The sequence below is a fragment of the Leopardus geoffroyi genome, chromosome B1 (assembly GCF_018350155.1).
Source record: "Leopardus geoffroyi isolate Oge1 chromosome B1, O.geoffroyi_Oge1_pat1.0, whole genome shotgun sequence".
Classification (NCBI taxonomy): Eukaryota; Metazoa; Chordata; class Mammalia; order Carnivora; family Felidae; genus Leopardus; species Leopardus geoffroyi.
The window spans coordinates 153,193,443-153,210,891 of NC_059327.1; the positions used below are offsets into that span (position 1 = coordinate 153,193,443).

Genomic DNA, 17,449 nt, shown 5'->3' on the forward strand with positions numbered 1-17,449 from the left:
CATTCATCAGTTGATGGACACTTGGGCTGTTTCCATAATCTGACTACAGTAGACAATGCTGTTATATATAACATATCCATGTATCCCTTTGAATTAGTACTCTTGTATACTTTGGGTAAATACGATGCAATTGCTGGATCATAGAGTTAAAGATGTAAATGTGACACCTGAAACCGTGAAAATCCAAGAAGAACATGGGCAGTAACCTCTTTGACATTAGCTGTAGCAACTTCTTTCTGGATATGTCTCCTGAGTCAAAAGAAACAAAAGCAATAATGAACTATTGGGAATTCATCAAGATAAAAAATTGCACAGGGAAGGAAACCATCAACAAAACTAAAAGGAAACCAGTGGAATGGGAGAAGATATTTGCAAATAACCTATCTGATAAAGGATTTGTATTCAAAATATGTAAAGAACTTATCAAACTCAACACCCAAAGATGAATAATCCAAATGAAAAATGGTCAGAAGACATGAATAGACATTTTTCCAAAGAAGACATCGAGATGGCTAACAGACATTTGAAAAGATGCTCAACATCACTCATCATCAGAGAAATGCAAATAAAAACCACAATGAGATATCACTGCACACCACTCAGAATGGCTAAAATTAACAACACAAGAAACAACAGGTGTTGCTGAAGATGTGGAGAAATGGGAACCCTCCTTGCACTGTTGGTGGGAATGCAAACTGATGCAGCCACTCTGGAGAACAATATGAAGTTTCCTCAAAAAAGTTAAAAATAGAACTACCCTATGACCCAGCGATTGCACTCTAAGTATTTATCCAAAGAAACTATTGGATTTTAAACTGTGTTGACACTTGTGTTGACAACTAAATGCTATTATTTTTCATTGAACAGGTCCGAAGTGGTACCCTTCTAGAGTTGGTCTGCAGCTAGAACGAGGTAAGAATCAAATTTCATTGATCTATTTATTTAATTTGGAATCCCTTTTCTCTCATCAATAGCTAATACTTATTTATCACTTACTAAATGACAGGCATTGTAATAAGTGCCATAAATCAATTATATCAATTGATTCTCCCAATAAGCTAGTGCTCCATTTTTATGGATGAGGAATTTTAGTCTCAAGAAGATAATTTTCACATACTCACTGTCAACATGCATTGGATGCAGGATCTGAACTAACATCTTTCTATCTCTAAAAGTTTTACTGTTTTTTTCTCTCATCCTACTACCTCCTAATAGGTTCTCAGGGATACTGGTCAGCAATTTCTCTTTCTCTCTTTCTTTTTTTCTTTTTCCTTCTTTCTTTCTCTTATTTTCTACTTAAAGCAAAATAAATGAGGTAATGAGGAGCAGAAATGAATTAATTTTAGGGAAAATATTATATCCAGTATTAAGCCTCAAGTTTCTCAAACTGTCAAATCCTATTTTCCTTTCAGAAAATTTATAGATACACTTAAAAGTTAACTCTCTTAAGAATCATTGTAATTAACATTACATCACCTTGATCTTAAATTTGGACTTGTTCAAGAAGAGCTGTTATAAGTTTTAGAAAATACTTACTTGAAGTCAATTATAGTAAATCTACAATACACATCTATTAAGGAATTTCAATCTCTAATTATTTTACACTGCAATGAACGGCCTTCTTTTTTTCTTCCTTGTACTTTTGCTAATATTCAGGCCATCTTTTCTCTCATATTACCATTACTCAAGGACAAATGATGATTTCTTTGGATCTAAGCTGTCGTGTTTGCTTTCATTATTTCTTAGATATTACACCTTTCTTTGAAACCTCTATGCTGAAAACATAGGAATACATGGTATTCTTGGAAGTCACACTTTCCTGATGGTCCCAAATTCTTCCAAGCTCAAATGTCCAAGACAAATTCCTAGAGTCTAAAAGAGAAGACTCATTATCTTGTTTATTTTTGCCTCTGCAGAGCCTAATATATGCCGAACATATAAATGTAGTTCAACACATAGATGCTAAGTAATATAAAATGATATAGTGATATTGTTTTCTGAACTTGACTAGTATATAATGATAACTCTAGAATGCCACAGGCATCAATGTAAAATATAACTCAGTTTGAAGAACACTATAAGGAATAGGAATTTCTGTTAGTTCAACCTTCCTGGTGAATGTGACTTTTTACTTTCTCCTCACATGTATTTACTTGATTTCTCCTAACATACATTTACAGGGTATAATCTAAATGAAATATAGCCATTAAGTGTCCTTGAATAAAAGTATGATGTCATATTTGAAAAAAAAAGAGTCAATTAATTTAGCAGGCTAAGCAAGATATGGTAGAAAGTTGTTTGAAGTAATGCAGAATTTTAAACCTTTTACTTAACTATCTATAGGATCTTTTCTTTTGTAAAGGGGAGCTAATAAAGAACCAAACTCATGGTTTGGTTTTTGTTTTATAAGTGTTGAATAAGATTATGTTTATAAAGCACTATAATGGTTGGCATATGGTAGATGCTTTATCAATCAGTTATAGCTGATTGATGTTATAGCTATTAATATTAAGGAAATAAAACTTAACACTGAAACAAAGCAGGTCCTCAATATTTACCTATATTTCCTGCTAGAATATATTTGTCAGAATACTTGTACTGTGAGCAATGACATCATGTAAATTTAGTCTTTTACAGTTTCATCACACAAAAGACACCACAAAAACTAAACAAAATAATAAACATTGCTTTTTGTGGGCAAAAGAGCAAATATTTATTTAGCTTGGGGATTGTGCTGAGCTGAGCTGGACTTGGCCTTACTTGTGTAGGTTCACTCAATCAGCTGCCGTCAGCTGGTAGGTTCTTGGTGACTGGCTGGTCTAGGTTGGTCATAACTTCAGCCAATCAAATCCTCTCTACTCTATGTGGTTTCTCAGGCTTCAGTGGAATATCGTGAGCTTGTTCTCATGGTGGAATCAGGGGTACAAACAAATGAATACAAGAACTCAAGGACTGTTTAGGCCCAGGCTTGGAAGTGTTACATGATCTTTGCCCTACATTCTGTTAGCTAAAGTGAGTGACTAGGCTAACCTATATTCAAGGAAGTGGGGAAATGGACACCAAGTCTTAATAAGAGATACTAAAACTCATATTGCAAATAGTGCAGATATGGGAATGGTAAAGAACTCTGATTTCTGTAATAAATCTGTCATACAAATTGGTAACTAAAATGTGTTGTTTCTTCCTACCTTGATTAATATACTTAATAATGTTCTGGAAGCACAGAGTTAAATTTCAAAGTCTTAAAATTATTGGATTTCTACAATAGAGAGGTGAAGAGTTAGCCCTGTCCTTCCCATTGCTGGCTCCAATCATCTACACCCTTTATACAACAGCTTTGAAAAACCCCTAGGTACATACCCTAGATTCTGGTCCACTTTGGGAAGAAATGCCCAAGAAAGATGATTTTTTTAAATTAATTTGGGCAGGAAATTCAGGGGCCTTAAGTGGCTGAAGCATGATATATGCTGAAGCATGATACAGACAGCATCAGCTCCTGTTTTAGGCATATTTTCTTGGCCCTACATATTCCTCTCCCTTTGGAAAACATACATAGACATAGAAGGCCAGGGGCAAAGTTCCTGGATTACTGAGTCTGAGTGGCATTATTAATGATATTCCTGGATTTTCTCGATTCCTTCTATTCAAATGTCATATTGATGGGACAGCATTTTAAAAATATGCCAATAAAAAATAAAAATAATAAAAAATATGCCAATGCTCTGTTCCTTGAAGTCATCAAGTGATACAGGAGTAGAAATGAATCCCCTCCTCAAAGGTGACAATACATAGATGTATGTTGTAAAGATGTTCTCAGCATTTTTTTTGGTGTTACAAGGCTATCATATTCTTTTGTTCCAATTAACATTTCTTGTTGTCATACATGATTGTCAAGATATTATTGACCATTTTTATATCAGTCTTTACCTTGATCTATGTCGCATTGAATTCCTACTGCTGTGTAACAAATTAAAATTAACACTCATTTATTAGCTTGAAGATACAGTATGGCTGGCTTCTCTGCTCAGAATATCACAAAGCTGATCAAGGTATTGGTTGAGCTGAATTCTCATCTCAAGACTTCTAGAAAATTCTATTTCCATCTTCATTCTTGTTTGAAGAATTCACGTTGTTTTGTGGTTGTATGACAGAGGTTCCTATTTCCTGGCTAGTTGTCACATCCTATAGGCCATTTCAGTTCCTAGAGACTATTTGCATTCTTGCCATGTGGCCCTCTCCATCTTCATTCCAGAAATCTTTCTAGTACTTTATTCCTAGTACTCTAGTACTTTGAACCTGAATTCCTTTCTCTTATCTATTCATGCAGATTTAAATAATACATGATTAACTCAGACTCACTTGAATAATCTCTCTTATGAAGCCACATAACATAACCTGATCAAGGGAATGATAGCCTATTGTATTCATATTGGATTTATCAAATACAATATTCAAAATTAGTATATATCAATTATATATTTTATCTTACTTTAAGATACCTGTAATTACAAATCAATGTATTGGATTCTGAAAATAATCTAAAATAGTCATAAACTAACATTCAATGTGTCTTGCAAAAAAGAGAATGAAATAACACTTTTCCATGACTGAGGATAATATAAATCACAAATAGATTAGCATAAAGAATAATATAAACAAAACAACAACAATGGCAATAATAATTGCATTATACTTATGAGATTAGTCTAGCTCTAGTGTATTTTCTGTATAGTACATCTTCGAATAAAATAAATTATATTTACCATTATCTCATTTATGAACATTTAAGTCTTTACAATGGTTTTGCAATTATAAATAATTCTAATAAGAATATCTTTGTATATATCTTTTAGTACACACATGGCAGACTTATCTAGTGTTTATTATTAAGAAGGGAACATTTCCTTTACATGTCTTCTAAGACATCGGTTCTGTTTATTTTCCTCCTATTTCATGAGAAACTCCAAGTAATCTTTGCTGTATGTTTCTCTTATTACTTTGAAAGCCTGGAGTGCTAGAAACCTGTCTTAATTTCCATTCTTTTTCCAAACTGAATACATAAATAATCTCATCAAGCAGCGTGGCTTTAAATGTTAATGACTTTCAGATATCTACAGACATACTTACCCAACTGCCTATTTGACAGTTCCTACTTGAATGTGTAATAAATATCACACACTTAACATGCCCTAACTTAAATCTTAATTTCCACCCCCAAATTATAATGCACCTAAATGCTCAGGCCAAAATCTAAGAGCTGTCTTTATTTCACTGATATACTCTCCTCTCAAGTTGAACCTGCTCTGTGTTCAAAACAGATCTAAAATTGATGCATTTTTAACATTTCTATCAGTGCCATCTTAATCTAAAAAGTCCCCTGCATGGGGCACCTGGGTGGCTCAGTCAATTAAGCATCCGACTTTGGCTCAGGTCATGATCTCTCAGTTCGTGGGTTCAAGCTCCGCATTGGATTGTGTGCTGACAGCTCAGAGCCTGGAGCCTGCTTCAGATTCTGTGTCTCCCTCTCTCTCTGCCCCTCCTCCACTCATTCTCTCTATCTCTCTCTCTCTCTCTCTTTCTCAAAAATAAAGATAAAAAAAAAAGTCCCCTGCCTGATGAATTTGAATTTTTCCTAAGTAATCTTGCTTCCCCTTCCTCCCAATTTCCACATAGCATCCATAGAGATCTTCTAAAACATATATCATGTCACTCCACTAGTGCTTTGCGATGACCACTAAAATGTATTCACCCTAATTTATCATATAATAAAAGCATTTAGAGAACAGTTGACATCTATATCTACTGATACCCTAAATTATACTATAAAAATACCTTGTATTAGATTTGATTATGATATTATCTAATATTGCATTTTCTCAGAACACAACAGGATAGTAGCGAATGGTGGTCTGAACTTTGTTTAGGTAGAGGTGGGAAACCACTGTACATTGAAAAATTGCTGATATCACTTATAAAATGGGTTTGTTCACATTTTATTTTACTTTATTATTCATAATACATTGAAATTTCTATGTATAATTTATCCTTTGCTTTTACATGTTTCACATTAAAAAATGTGTTTTTTTAAATGACTATACCTTGAAATTGTATTAAATTACTATTTCCTTATTATTTAAGGTGGGCCCTTTTTGAAGGACTACATAACCATTCAAAGCATTGCAACTTCCTCCATTGTCACTCTCTATTTTACAGACCTAGGTCAACAGGTCAGTTGGACTACAGTAAGTATCAGTTTAAAATACAATATGCATGTCCCACATTTTGATAGGACAATTGTTATTAAATAAATTCATACTGAAACTAAATACTATACTGAATAGTATATTAAGTTTTCCATGCTTACTAGGATTAGTGGCCAAAATTTTACACAAGAATTAGAGCAATGGAAATACTCGATTGGAAAAACGAGGGCAACTTGTTTTTTTAAGTGTCAATCTACCCTAGGACTGATGGTCCTATTTCTGCTTCCTCTATGCTGTTAGTTAAATGGTGTTTCTTTGGCTCTTCCTTCTAGGAACCTGGGGATATGAAGACTTTTGATATTGGAAAGAGAGGAGATAGGATATTCAATAAAAAATGTTCTAAGGCAAGGGGAAGACATTTTGGAAAATCAGAATGAAGTAATGAGACATCTTTGAGTTAGGAGATTGTGGCATACTTTTGGTTCTCCTTGAAGGAGGAGCTTTCAAAGTGGTGGCAGCTGAATCCAATGGCATTATAAGAATGAAAACTACATTAAAAGACACGTAGGACTGGAGTGCCTGGTTGGCTCAGTCAGTTGAGCATATGACTTTGTTCGGCTCAGGTCATGATTTTACACTCGTGGGTTCCAGTCCCACATCAGGCTCTGTGCTGACAGCTCAGAGCCTCGAGCCTGCTTCAGATTCTGTGTCTCCCTCTCTCTCTGACCCTCCCCTCTCCACACACTCTGTCTCTCTCTCAAAAATAAAAAAAACATTAAAAAAATTAAAAAAATGTTTTTTAATTGTTTATTTTTTGAGAGACAGAGAGAGAGTATGAGTGGGGGAAGGGCAGAGAGAAAGGAAGACAGAATCTGCAGCAGGCTCCAGGCTCTGAGTAAGCTGTCAGCACAGTGCCTGACTCTGGGCTCAAACTCGCAAACAGCGAGATCATGACCCCAGCCAAAGTCAGACACTTAGCCAACTGAGCCACCCAGGTGCCCCTAAAAAAACATTTTAAAGACATGTAGGACTAAGAAACAGAGAACATACTTTAGCACTAGTTCACAAGCATTGAACTATTGATGAGTAGTGGAATAGATAGATGGAATAGCTTCAGTAGCAAGAGGAAATACTAGGGGATATTTAGTGACAGAGGCAGTAAAAGAGTTAATTTGATAAATAATTTTGATACTGATATACAAAGAATAGTACATTCTATTTTTCTATTCAATTATTTTATATTTTTTAGAATTTTAAAGGTTTTCTGATTACACTCTATTCCATATTTGTGATGTGACTGCATTTTTAATATTTTCTGTATTAAGATAGCTTTCCTTTTTACCATCAACAACAATCAACATTCAACATTCAACATTATCATCGGCAATGCTTTAAGTTTTCCCTTTAGAGTTAAACATTCTTTTTTTTTTCAAGAAGAATGTAGTTTGATATTTATTTAGTATAAAAGGTTTGTGCACAGAGTAACAAATACAGTTTTTACAAATCCGTTTTCAAAATGTGGTGGTTGTTTATTTGGGTTTCATAGTCTTAATTACTTCATCCATTAGCTTTTTTACCTCTTTGTGTCTGCTAACCACTCGGCTCATACAGTCTGGAAGTTTAGCTCCATTCAGCCCACTTCCACCTGGTTTGTGAAGACAACATAGTTTTTTCCTTCCTCATCCATTACTACTGTTAAGGTTCTAGTTGCCAGATGTTCCTTCTCTCCAGTAGGGTCAACTATGAGCAGAGTGTCATCAAATACAGCAAAAGAAGTTGCAACTGGATGAGTTCTAATATTCACATAACTTTTCTTCTTTAAATTAACTTCTGCTAAGGCAGTTTCTTCATTTATAGTAACTTCTGGTAGCTGTACACTTTTTTAAAGCTGCTAACAAAGCAAATGTACAGGCATCCAAGATGTTCCCATCATAGTCAAGGCAAATGATATCACAGTACAGAACCCAAGAAAGCTTTCCTGGAGAAATGCATAAGTCCTCTTTCTGAATTATCTGTGTTTCAATGACATCTGCAATGAACTGGCTAGCCACTTGGGCCTCTTGCCCAGGAGGTCCAGACCGCAATCTCGAGGAACACAGACGTGGTAGATCCACATTAGGAACAACATATCCTTTATCAGGGGCATCCGTTTAGTGTAGTATTACAAATTAGTGTAGTATTTCCCAGCTTCACTAACGTGGAACCATCTGCAGTACTAATTGAACCAATGTTGACACTTGTGGTTCTGAATTCACCAAGTTCTCCTCCATCTGGACGGCAGTGCTCATTCAATTTTCAAAATTATTCCAAACACAGGACAAATTATTCATTATTATTAATCCTCAAATAGAGAAATTCAAGTTTGCATTTATTACTTACAATATTGTCACATCTTTTGCTTTTCTAACAATCTCTCCTTTAATATATATTATTCCTAAATTTAGATCATTATTTATATTTTAGTGTTTTTGGTTAAATAGTTGCTTTAATTTTCAAAGTTTGTTGATTCAGTTTTGAGTACTAATTTGTTGTACAAAAACACTGTTTAGAATATTCTGAATCCTTGTGAAGTATAATATTTATAAAAGAACCTATTAATGCATGCATTATGTAAGCAAAGGGTTTGATACTTAAATGTGTTATCAACAGACCTTTACTAAAGGAGATTTTAGACAAGCAGATTCTGATCTTCAAAGGTTAAAATATTCATAGTCTTTGTCCACATTTATGATGAAAAGGGAATTCTGTCTACAGAAGTTGTGTCAAGCCGAGTGGCATTAATGGTGAGTTCATTAAAAATTCCAACTGCATCATTTGGATAAGCACTGAGCGGAGAAAGTGCTAAGGTGGAATTCTAGGACAATTGTACTAGAAAATTATAGCTTATTTGAGAGGAAAGTCATTTAGGTGACAAAGAGAACTCTGGAAATAGGATGAATATTTTTAAATCAACCCTATGGTTCACATAATCTTTTGCTCCAAATGAGTCAGTCCTATTAAATGCTAAAAATATACACATTACATTGCAATCACACCCACTTTATAGCAAGTAAATTATACAATAAAAACAATATTTTACTGCACCTAACATTCTTATACATTTATAAAACATTAAAATGTGCTCCTATAATAAAGGCATTATCATAGGGTTGGGTTTTGTTTTTGTTTTTTGGTTTTTTTTAGAAAGTCTCTTTACAAGGTCAAAATTAAGATTTTAATAATATTTTTCATCAAGTAAGAGTGTGCTGTCACAGATTATTGAGAAAATATTTGCCTCATTGAACTTATTGAAAGACTTAGGATAAAAGATTAATATAATAATCCTCATTATATAGATCCGATTAACTAAATATCAAATTCACTTGTCACCATTTTTATGTTAATTCGTGTCTGTGCCTATACTTCTGTGTAATTTATCTCTCGGGAAGATTCAAGTATCTAAAACCACAATCAGATACAGAATTCTTCCATTGCCACAAAGAACTCTCTCATATTATCCCTCTATGTTTACACACTCTTTTCCCTAACCTGGAGCAACTACTGACCTTTTTTTTCATTTCTATATTTTTGTCATGTGTCAAATGCTATAAATAGAATTAAACAGGTTCTTTTGTTAGATTGATGTTTAATTTTCTCTAAGTATAGTGCCTTTGGGATCCATTCTATCTGTTGCATATATCAATACTCAGTTTTTTTATTTTGAGTAGTATTTGGTTGTATGAATGTAGTAGTTTGTTTATCTAGTCACCCACTGATGGACATTTGTTTATCTATTCACCCACTGATGGACATTTAAATATTTTGCTCTTACAAATAAAGCTGTTATCTATCTTTGTGTAGGTATGTGTATAAACATGTTTTCATTTATTTAGCACATACTTTTGAGTTTCAAAATTATCTTTTATGTTCTAGATAAAGTCCTTTGCTAAGTGTTTTGCAAATATTTTCAGTTTTTAGTTTGTCTTTTCAGTCCCTTAATGAGATTTTCTTTTTCTTTGCAAAATGTTTTCAATTTTAATGCAGTTTAAGTTGTCAATGATTTAAAGATCTTGTCTTTGCTGTCATAGGAAAGAACCCTTTGTCTTGCCCTAGCTCTGGGAGCTTTCTTCTATGTTTTCTTTTAGTGGAATAATAGTTTAATGTTTTACGTTTTAATCATAGTCTATTTTTATTATAAAGGATATTGAATTTTATCACCAAACTTAATATTTTCTTTCAATTTGCTTCATGTGTTCTACAATCCTTTTGTTTTGTTTTTATTTTCCTTGCTCCATTTGGAATTAATTGTCATACTTTATTGTCTATTAGCCTCGCTGTTATTTTGGTTTCTTTTTTACTAACTCTACTGGTTACCCAAGAGATTTTAATGTATATCTTTAAGATATTGAACACTCATATACATTGTTGAATTTAGGTTTGCTGATGTGAAGATATTTCATAGATAATTGAATGACTTTATGATATTTGAGCTCTTCCTGACTCATCTTCTATTGTTGTGATATATTTTAATTTTCTAGGTACTTTTAAGTAAAAATCCACAACTATAAATATTTTTTAAATTTTTAATGTTTACTTATTTTTGAGAGACAGAGAGAGAGAAACAGAGTGCGAAGGGGTGAGGAGCAGAGAGAGAGGGAGATACAGAATCGGAAGCAGGCTCCAGGTTCTTAGCTGTCAGCATAGGGCCTAACAGGGGGCTTGAACTCCCAAACCATGAGTTCATGACTTTAGCCAAAGTTGGGCACTTAACCAACTGAGCCACCCAGGCACACCCCAACTACTGTAATTTTATATGGCCAATACTTATTTAGATTTATCAGTTTCACTGTAATTTAGTTAGTACCTCTAATGCTGCTCTTATAACTTTGATCATTATCATTCTTCCTGAAGAATATCTTTAGTAATTTACTCTAGTTCTGTCATATTCATTCTAAATATATTCACTTAACATTTATTCTGGAAAATACTTTTTACGGGAAAAAATAATTCCATATTGGCAGTTATATTTGTCTTCATTTCACAAAATTTCATTTTTTTGATATTTGACTCCCTTGTTTCTAAAAGTCCACTACAGTCTTCTGAAATTAATGTGCCTTTTCTCTGGCTCATATGAAATTGGTCTTTTGTTTGATTATCACTGTCGGAAAATGATACGGTTATGATTGTTTCTGTTTATCCCGCTTTGGGTTTCGAGTGTAACCCGAGTCTTCTGTTTTGTATAAATATTTCATTTGAAAATTATCATAATCTCTTTAACAGTTGGTTTTCCATTATTCTCTTTGTATTCTTCTGGGACACACACCCATTTCCATATTTTTCTTCTCAGAGGTTTCAGCTATCGGCTAAAATTCTCAACTTTGGTTTTTATTTCTTTGAACATACAAAGATCATTTTTTAAATGTATGTGTCTGATAATTCTGTTATGTGGATATTCAGTTTATCTGTTTCGAATCTGCTGTTTCTTTGGATTTGATTACATGTCTTCTTTTTATTAATTTTTTTTTAATGTTTATTTATTTTTGAGACAGAGAGAGACAGAGCATGAACGGGGGAGGGGCAGAGAGAGAGGGAGACGCAGAATCGGAAGCAGGCTCCAGGCTCTGAGCCATCAGCCCAGATCCCAACGCGGGGCTCGAACTCCCGGACTGTGAGATCATGACCTGAGCTGAAGTCGGACGCTTAACTGACTGAGCCACCCAGGCGCCCCTGATTACATGTCTTTACTCCTGTTACACCCTTACATTTCTGACCTAGTGCAGAAAAATGTGTATGAAAAACTTGTAAAGATAACTTGAGGCATAGAATGATATTAAGTTCTTTTCAAACTGACTTATCTTCCTGCAGAAGGACTAATGACGTTATTTGGTCTAAGTCATCTTAATCCAATTGATGATTGAAATGATCTCAGGCTGAGCTCTAGCACCTAGAAAGACAGATCTACTCCTGCTTCATCATTGTTCCTAGGGTGTAATTCTTCTAGGTCTCAACCCAAAACCTGGAGATTTTGTAAGCCTATCTCTCTGTCTTTGAAAAATGCCAACCAACAATTTTTGTCCTTGCATTCTCCGGCACCCTCAAAAAATTTAGTCTTCTTTCCAGGGTGCTATCAGACTTCATATCCTAAGGGCTCCTGGATGGTTCAGTCGGTTAAGCGGCTGACTTCGGCTCAGGTCGTGATCTCATGGTTCATGGGTTCAAACCCCTCATAGGGCTCTGTGCTGCCAGCTCAGAGGCTGGAGCCTGCTTCAGATTCTCTGTCTCCCCCTCTCTGCCCCTCCCTCTCTCTCCCTCTCTCTCTCTCTCTCTCTCTCAAAAATAAACATCTAAAAACAAAACAAAACAAAAAGACATATCCTCACATCCTAGATTCAATCACTATTCCAGAGTCCTGATTAAAATATCTTGGCCTTCTAATTCTTCAATGACTCAGTAGCTCTTTGAACACTGAAAAATATTTTGATCAATTTATCTTGCTGATCTCATTACAGTGTTTATTTGAATAACCTAGAATAAAACTCTCCATTACATATTATTCATATAATGGTTAAATTAAGAGAAAAACTTCTTTAAGTATTATATTAGCTTCAATACTTCTCATTCAGTAAAAAGTGATATTACTATTGGGAAATGGTCTCATAATTTTAATAGCTCTCCCATCATTAGAAGGTTAAGGTCAACACTACTTTATTTTGTCAGTAATTTTCAACAACTATGAAATGTGCAATTTATTTTGTTTTCAACTGTCAACTGAATTTTTTTTTTTTAAAGTTTATTTATTTGTGAGACAGAGAGAGACAGAGCATGAACGGGGGAGGGTCAGAGAGAGGGAGACACAGAATCCGAAACAGGCTCCAGGCTCTGAGCTGTCAGCACAGCACGGGCCTCGAACTTCCGGACCGCGAGATCATGACCTGAGCCGAAGTTGGCCGCTTAACCGACTGAGCCACCCAGGCGCCCCTCAACTGAAATTTTAAAAAAAGATATGAAGTCCACAGTATCCTAATAATAATAGGACTAAAAAGTTTTTTTTTTCAAGAGAGAATGAAATGCATTAAGCATAGTCTAAGCACAAAGATTCTAATCAATTTGCAACAATTGCAGCTGTGTGTTTCAATTTATATTTCTAAAACAGCTTATTGTCTTCCTCCTTTTTCAATTTAGACATATCCCAAGTTGAATATTCCACATAAGTTCCAAAAACAAATCTCAATTACCTAGCTTTCCTAGTATCATTGAATTTTACATTTTGAGCCATACCTTAGTTCAATACAGTGAATGAACATTCTATAAAGCAAAAGCAAGAAAATGATATTGGAAACAAGTTGGAATTTAAAAGTTGTGTGTGTGTGTGTGTGTCTTCAAAGTTAAAAAAAAAAAGATATCTGCTTATTTTGAATATATAATTTCCACTAAATTTTGGTTTATAGTGGACTTCCTAGTCTTTGTAAATTCATCTGATTTGCTCGGCCTTATAAGCAGCATATTTATTTGTTTCTTTGGCTTTGGTTTTGAATTTGTTCTTGTTTAGTAGGAGAAGAAAAAATCCGTTTTCAGAAGTGTGTCTAATTATTATTTTTCTCTATCTGGCTCTTTATTTATTCTGAAACTACTTTTTTATTACTTTCTAGGTTTAATAAAACACCTCTCTTCCTTTTTTTTCTACTTGCACCCAAATAGACATTTTTTTTTTAAATGCATTGTCCAAAAATTATTCTTATCATTCTCTAATGCTTTCAGGTCAGGGTACAGCCTTCATACTTCGGTACTATTTTAACCCCCATGTTTCAGATGCACAATATTTGTGATAAAATATTGGGCGTCCTAGAACATATTACTGTAAGCTAGCAGATTCTCCTGATTTATTTTTAGGGTATGATGGAGATAAAACTGTAGTTTAATTTCCTGATTCAAAGAAACTTCATATTTGTGATAGCATTTTTATTAACTTAATAAAGAGTGACATATGATCAAGGTTAACTATTGTTCATAACATTTTTCATTACTGATATATTACTGGAAGACTTGCTCAAAATTGACCTGACTAGATCAGATGGCATTGAAATAAATATTTTGAATATTTTGTTTTAATAGAACAATTATTCTAATTATTCTGGAATATTAACCAGACTCTATTATCAGACATTCAAAAGTGGTAAACATTTTTTTCTTTACATTTGAATAATCAGGCATGTTGTATGCCATAAATTAATATAGTCCATCAGTAAAGGGTTTCCTTGATACTGAATTTGTCAGATGTTGCATGTTACCCTCATATAAAAGTCTTTTTTGGCTAATGAGATGATAAATACTGTTAAATGAAAAAAAAATCTAAACAAACCTACATATATAAATATTTATACATGTGTGTGTATATATATATACATATATAGTTCTATATATAATTATGAACATATATCATATTATAAAGATGCAGTTACATAAAATTCTCACAAGAGATAACAACATAATTTAAAAAAAAAAATTTTTTTTTCAACATTTATTTATTTTTGGGACAAAGAGAGACAGAGCATGAACGGGGGAGGGGCAGAGAGAGAGGGAGACACAGAATCAGAAACAGGCTCCAGGCTCTGAGCCATCAGCCCAGAGCTTGACACGGGGCTCGAACTCACAGACCGCGAGATCGTGACCTGGCTGAAGTCGGACGCTTAACCGACTGCGCCACCCAGGCACCCCAACAACATAATTTTTAATCAATGTGCACACCTGTATATTTGAGTAAAACATGTGCAGCTTTACATTTTCTTTCTTAAAAAATGATGAAAATTGGCAAAGACAAAGCAAAGCAGTAATTGCAGTTGAATTTATCATTGTCATGTTTGTATCCTTTCTCTTTGAACACTCAGAGGTAAATTATTTTCCTTATTCTCTCTGAAATTCCAGAGTGACTTTAATCTTGTTTTAGCATCAAAACAAAACCAAATAATGGACATTTATAAGATTTAGAAAACTATCAGAAAAATAGTCAGCTGGTGAAACTTCATGCAATCAAACAGCCTTGTTTCCACTTATCTTTCCAAATCTTATGATTATTTCTCTATAGAGCAGATATCTCTCTCCACATATATGGTTGACTCTCAGTTTCAGAATTCAGAAGGCAATCCTTTTAACTACCTACTTAGACTCATTAGAATCAAGGTCTAAAATTTCCAAAAGAAAGAACTAAATTATTTCTATTTGAATCAGTGTCAAATCAATTGAATTCAAGATGACACAGCCATATAAAGATTAAAAAAAAAAAAAAAGATAGATACTGTAGCCAATTCCATTCAGTGACAGAGACAGTTTACATAGAAGATGGAATGTATATGGGACTGAGGAGACAAAGAAATAGGTTTATAATGGTTTGATTAGTTAAATAAAAACTCCTTTGTGAAGAAATCATTACATTAAATTCAACATTTTTATTTTATTATTATTATTTTTTTAATGTTTATTTATTTTTGAGAGAAAGAGAGAGAGAGACAGAGTGTGAGCAGGATAGGGGCAGAGAGAGAGGGAGACATAGAATCTGAAGCGGGCTCCAGGCTCTGAGCTGTCAGCACAGATCCCAACGCGGGGCTCGAACCCCCGAGCTGTGAAATCATGACCTGAGCCGAAGTCGGACACCCAACCGACTGAGCCACCCAGGCACCCCAATATTTTTATTTTAAATTCACCATTGATAATTGTTCTTTCCTTAAGGGTTGACTAGTTCTTCCAAGGAAGACTTCTTGTTAATTTTGTTAGCACACAGTCGAATACATTTTAAATAATAGATAATGCTACCTATCCAATTTACCAGTTCATTCAGTAGGCTGCCGGTGGACATGCTTATTATGTTTACATAGAAATCTTAATAACATTCTATTATTTTTTATTTATATCACCTTCTTTCAGGTATTTTTGGCTGAATACACAGGACCTTTGCTGATATATCTCCTCTTTTATTTGAGGATCCCATACATATATGACATGAAAGAGAGCTCTAGAAGATTGCGCCACCCAGTGGTACAGTAAGTAATACGTATCATATCTATAGGTTAGGAGGAGATAAAGCTAGCACACAGATATTAAGGTTGTTTATAAGCTCAAAGAGGATGACAGTTATAGAAATATATTTTAAGTAACTTTAAATAATGTATACACACCAACTTGCAAATTTATATACAAAGAACTATTAAATATACCTTAAAGTTGAGGTAATATAAGTTCATAATGATCACGGTAGGAGAAATCTGGAAATATAAAAATATCACAAAAAGGTTAAGATTATAAAGTTGAGAGGTCATATATAGGTCTGAAGATGTAATAGTAAATAAAATATAATAAAATACATACTTCTCTAAAAATATGGGCAAAATTTGTAGGAAAGAAACAATGACAAACAGGAAAAAATAGGTTTACTTTTTTTTTTAATATTCGTTTATCATTTTGAGAGAAAGACAGAACCTGAGTGGGGGAGGGGAAGACAGAGGGGGAGACACAATCTGAAGCAGGCTCCAGGCCATGAGCTGTCAGCACAGAGCCCAACGCGGGGGCTCAAACCCACAGACTGTGAGATTATGACCTGAGCCAAGTCGGACACTTAACTAAGCCACCCAGGCACTCCCCCGCAAAAAGTTTTATAAGTTACCTTTAGTTGGTCAAAATCCAAAATTAAATTTTACTTTAAAGTGAAAAGTAAAAATAAGGTACACAAAAGGATGAGGGCAGTTATCAAAGCAGAATATATAACATACTGTGAAAATAATCTTTGCCTCTCTGTCTCTGTCTGTCTCTGTATTTCTCTCAGCTTACTACCAAATTAAAGAGAAAGAATAATTATTCAAGATGCTAAACTGAGATGTAGTGTTAGCAATTTGTTAAGAAAAAAAAAAAGAACCGATTTAATGACTAAACTCTAAGTGAAATAAGGAACAAAATTTAAGGAAAGCCTAAATTCAGGGGAGCCTGGGTGGCTCGGTCATTTGAGCATCTGACTCGTAATTTCGGTTCAGGTCATGATCTCACAGTTTGTGAGATCGAGCACCACCTGGGGCTCTGCTCTGACAGCGTGAAGCCTGTTTGGGATCCTTTCTCTCCCCCTCTCTGTTCTTGCCCAACTCACACATGCTCTCCCTTTCTCTCTCTCCCTTCCTCTCTCTCTGTCTCAAAATAAATCAACTTAAAAAAAATAAGCAAAATTTAGGTCATAGGAATACTAGAAGATAGAGAGTGATTTTACTTCTGACTTTCTCATCTCAAAT

General features: G+C 34.2%; 1 protein-coding gene and 1 pseudogene across 1 annotated transcript in view; one reads left to right on the forward strand and one right to left on the reverse strand.

Annotated features, from left to right (window-relative positions):
* Window positions 1–17,449, forward strand: part of TECRL (trans-2,3-enoyl-CoA reductase like) — a 98,527-nt gene that overhangs the window by 54,171 nt on the left and 26,907 nt on the right. The window contains exons 3-5 of the mRNA XM_045473893.1: window positions 868–912; window positions 6,139–6,242; window positions 16,101–16,216. Of these exons, the coding sequence (XP_045329849.1) occupies window positions 868–912; window positions 6,139–6,242; window positions 16,101–16,216 (265 nt within the window). The remainder of the gene's footprint in view (window positions 1–867; window positions 913–6,138; window positions 6,243–16,100; window positions 16,217–17,449) is intronic.
* On the reverse strand, window positions 7,636–16,032 carry LOC123583869 (annotated as a pseudogene).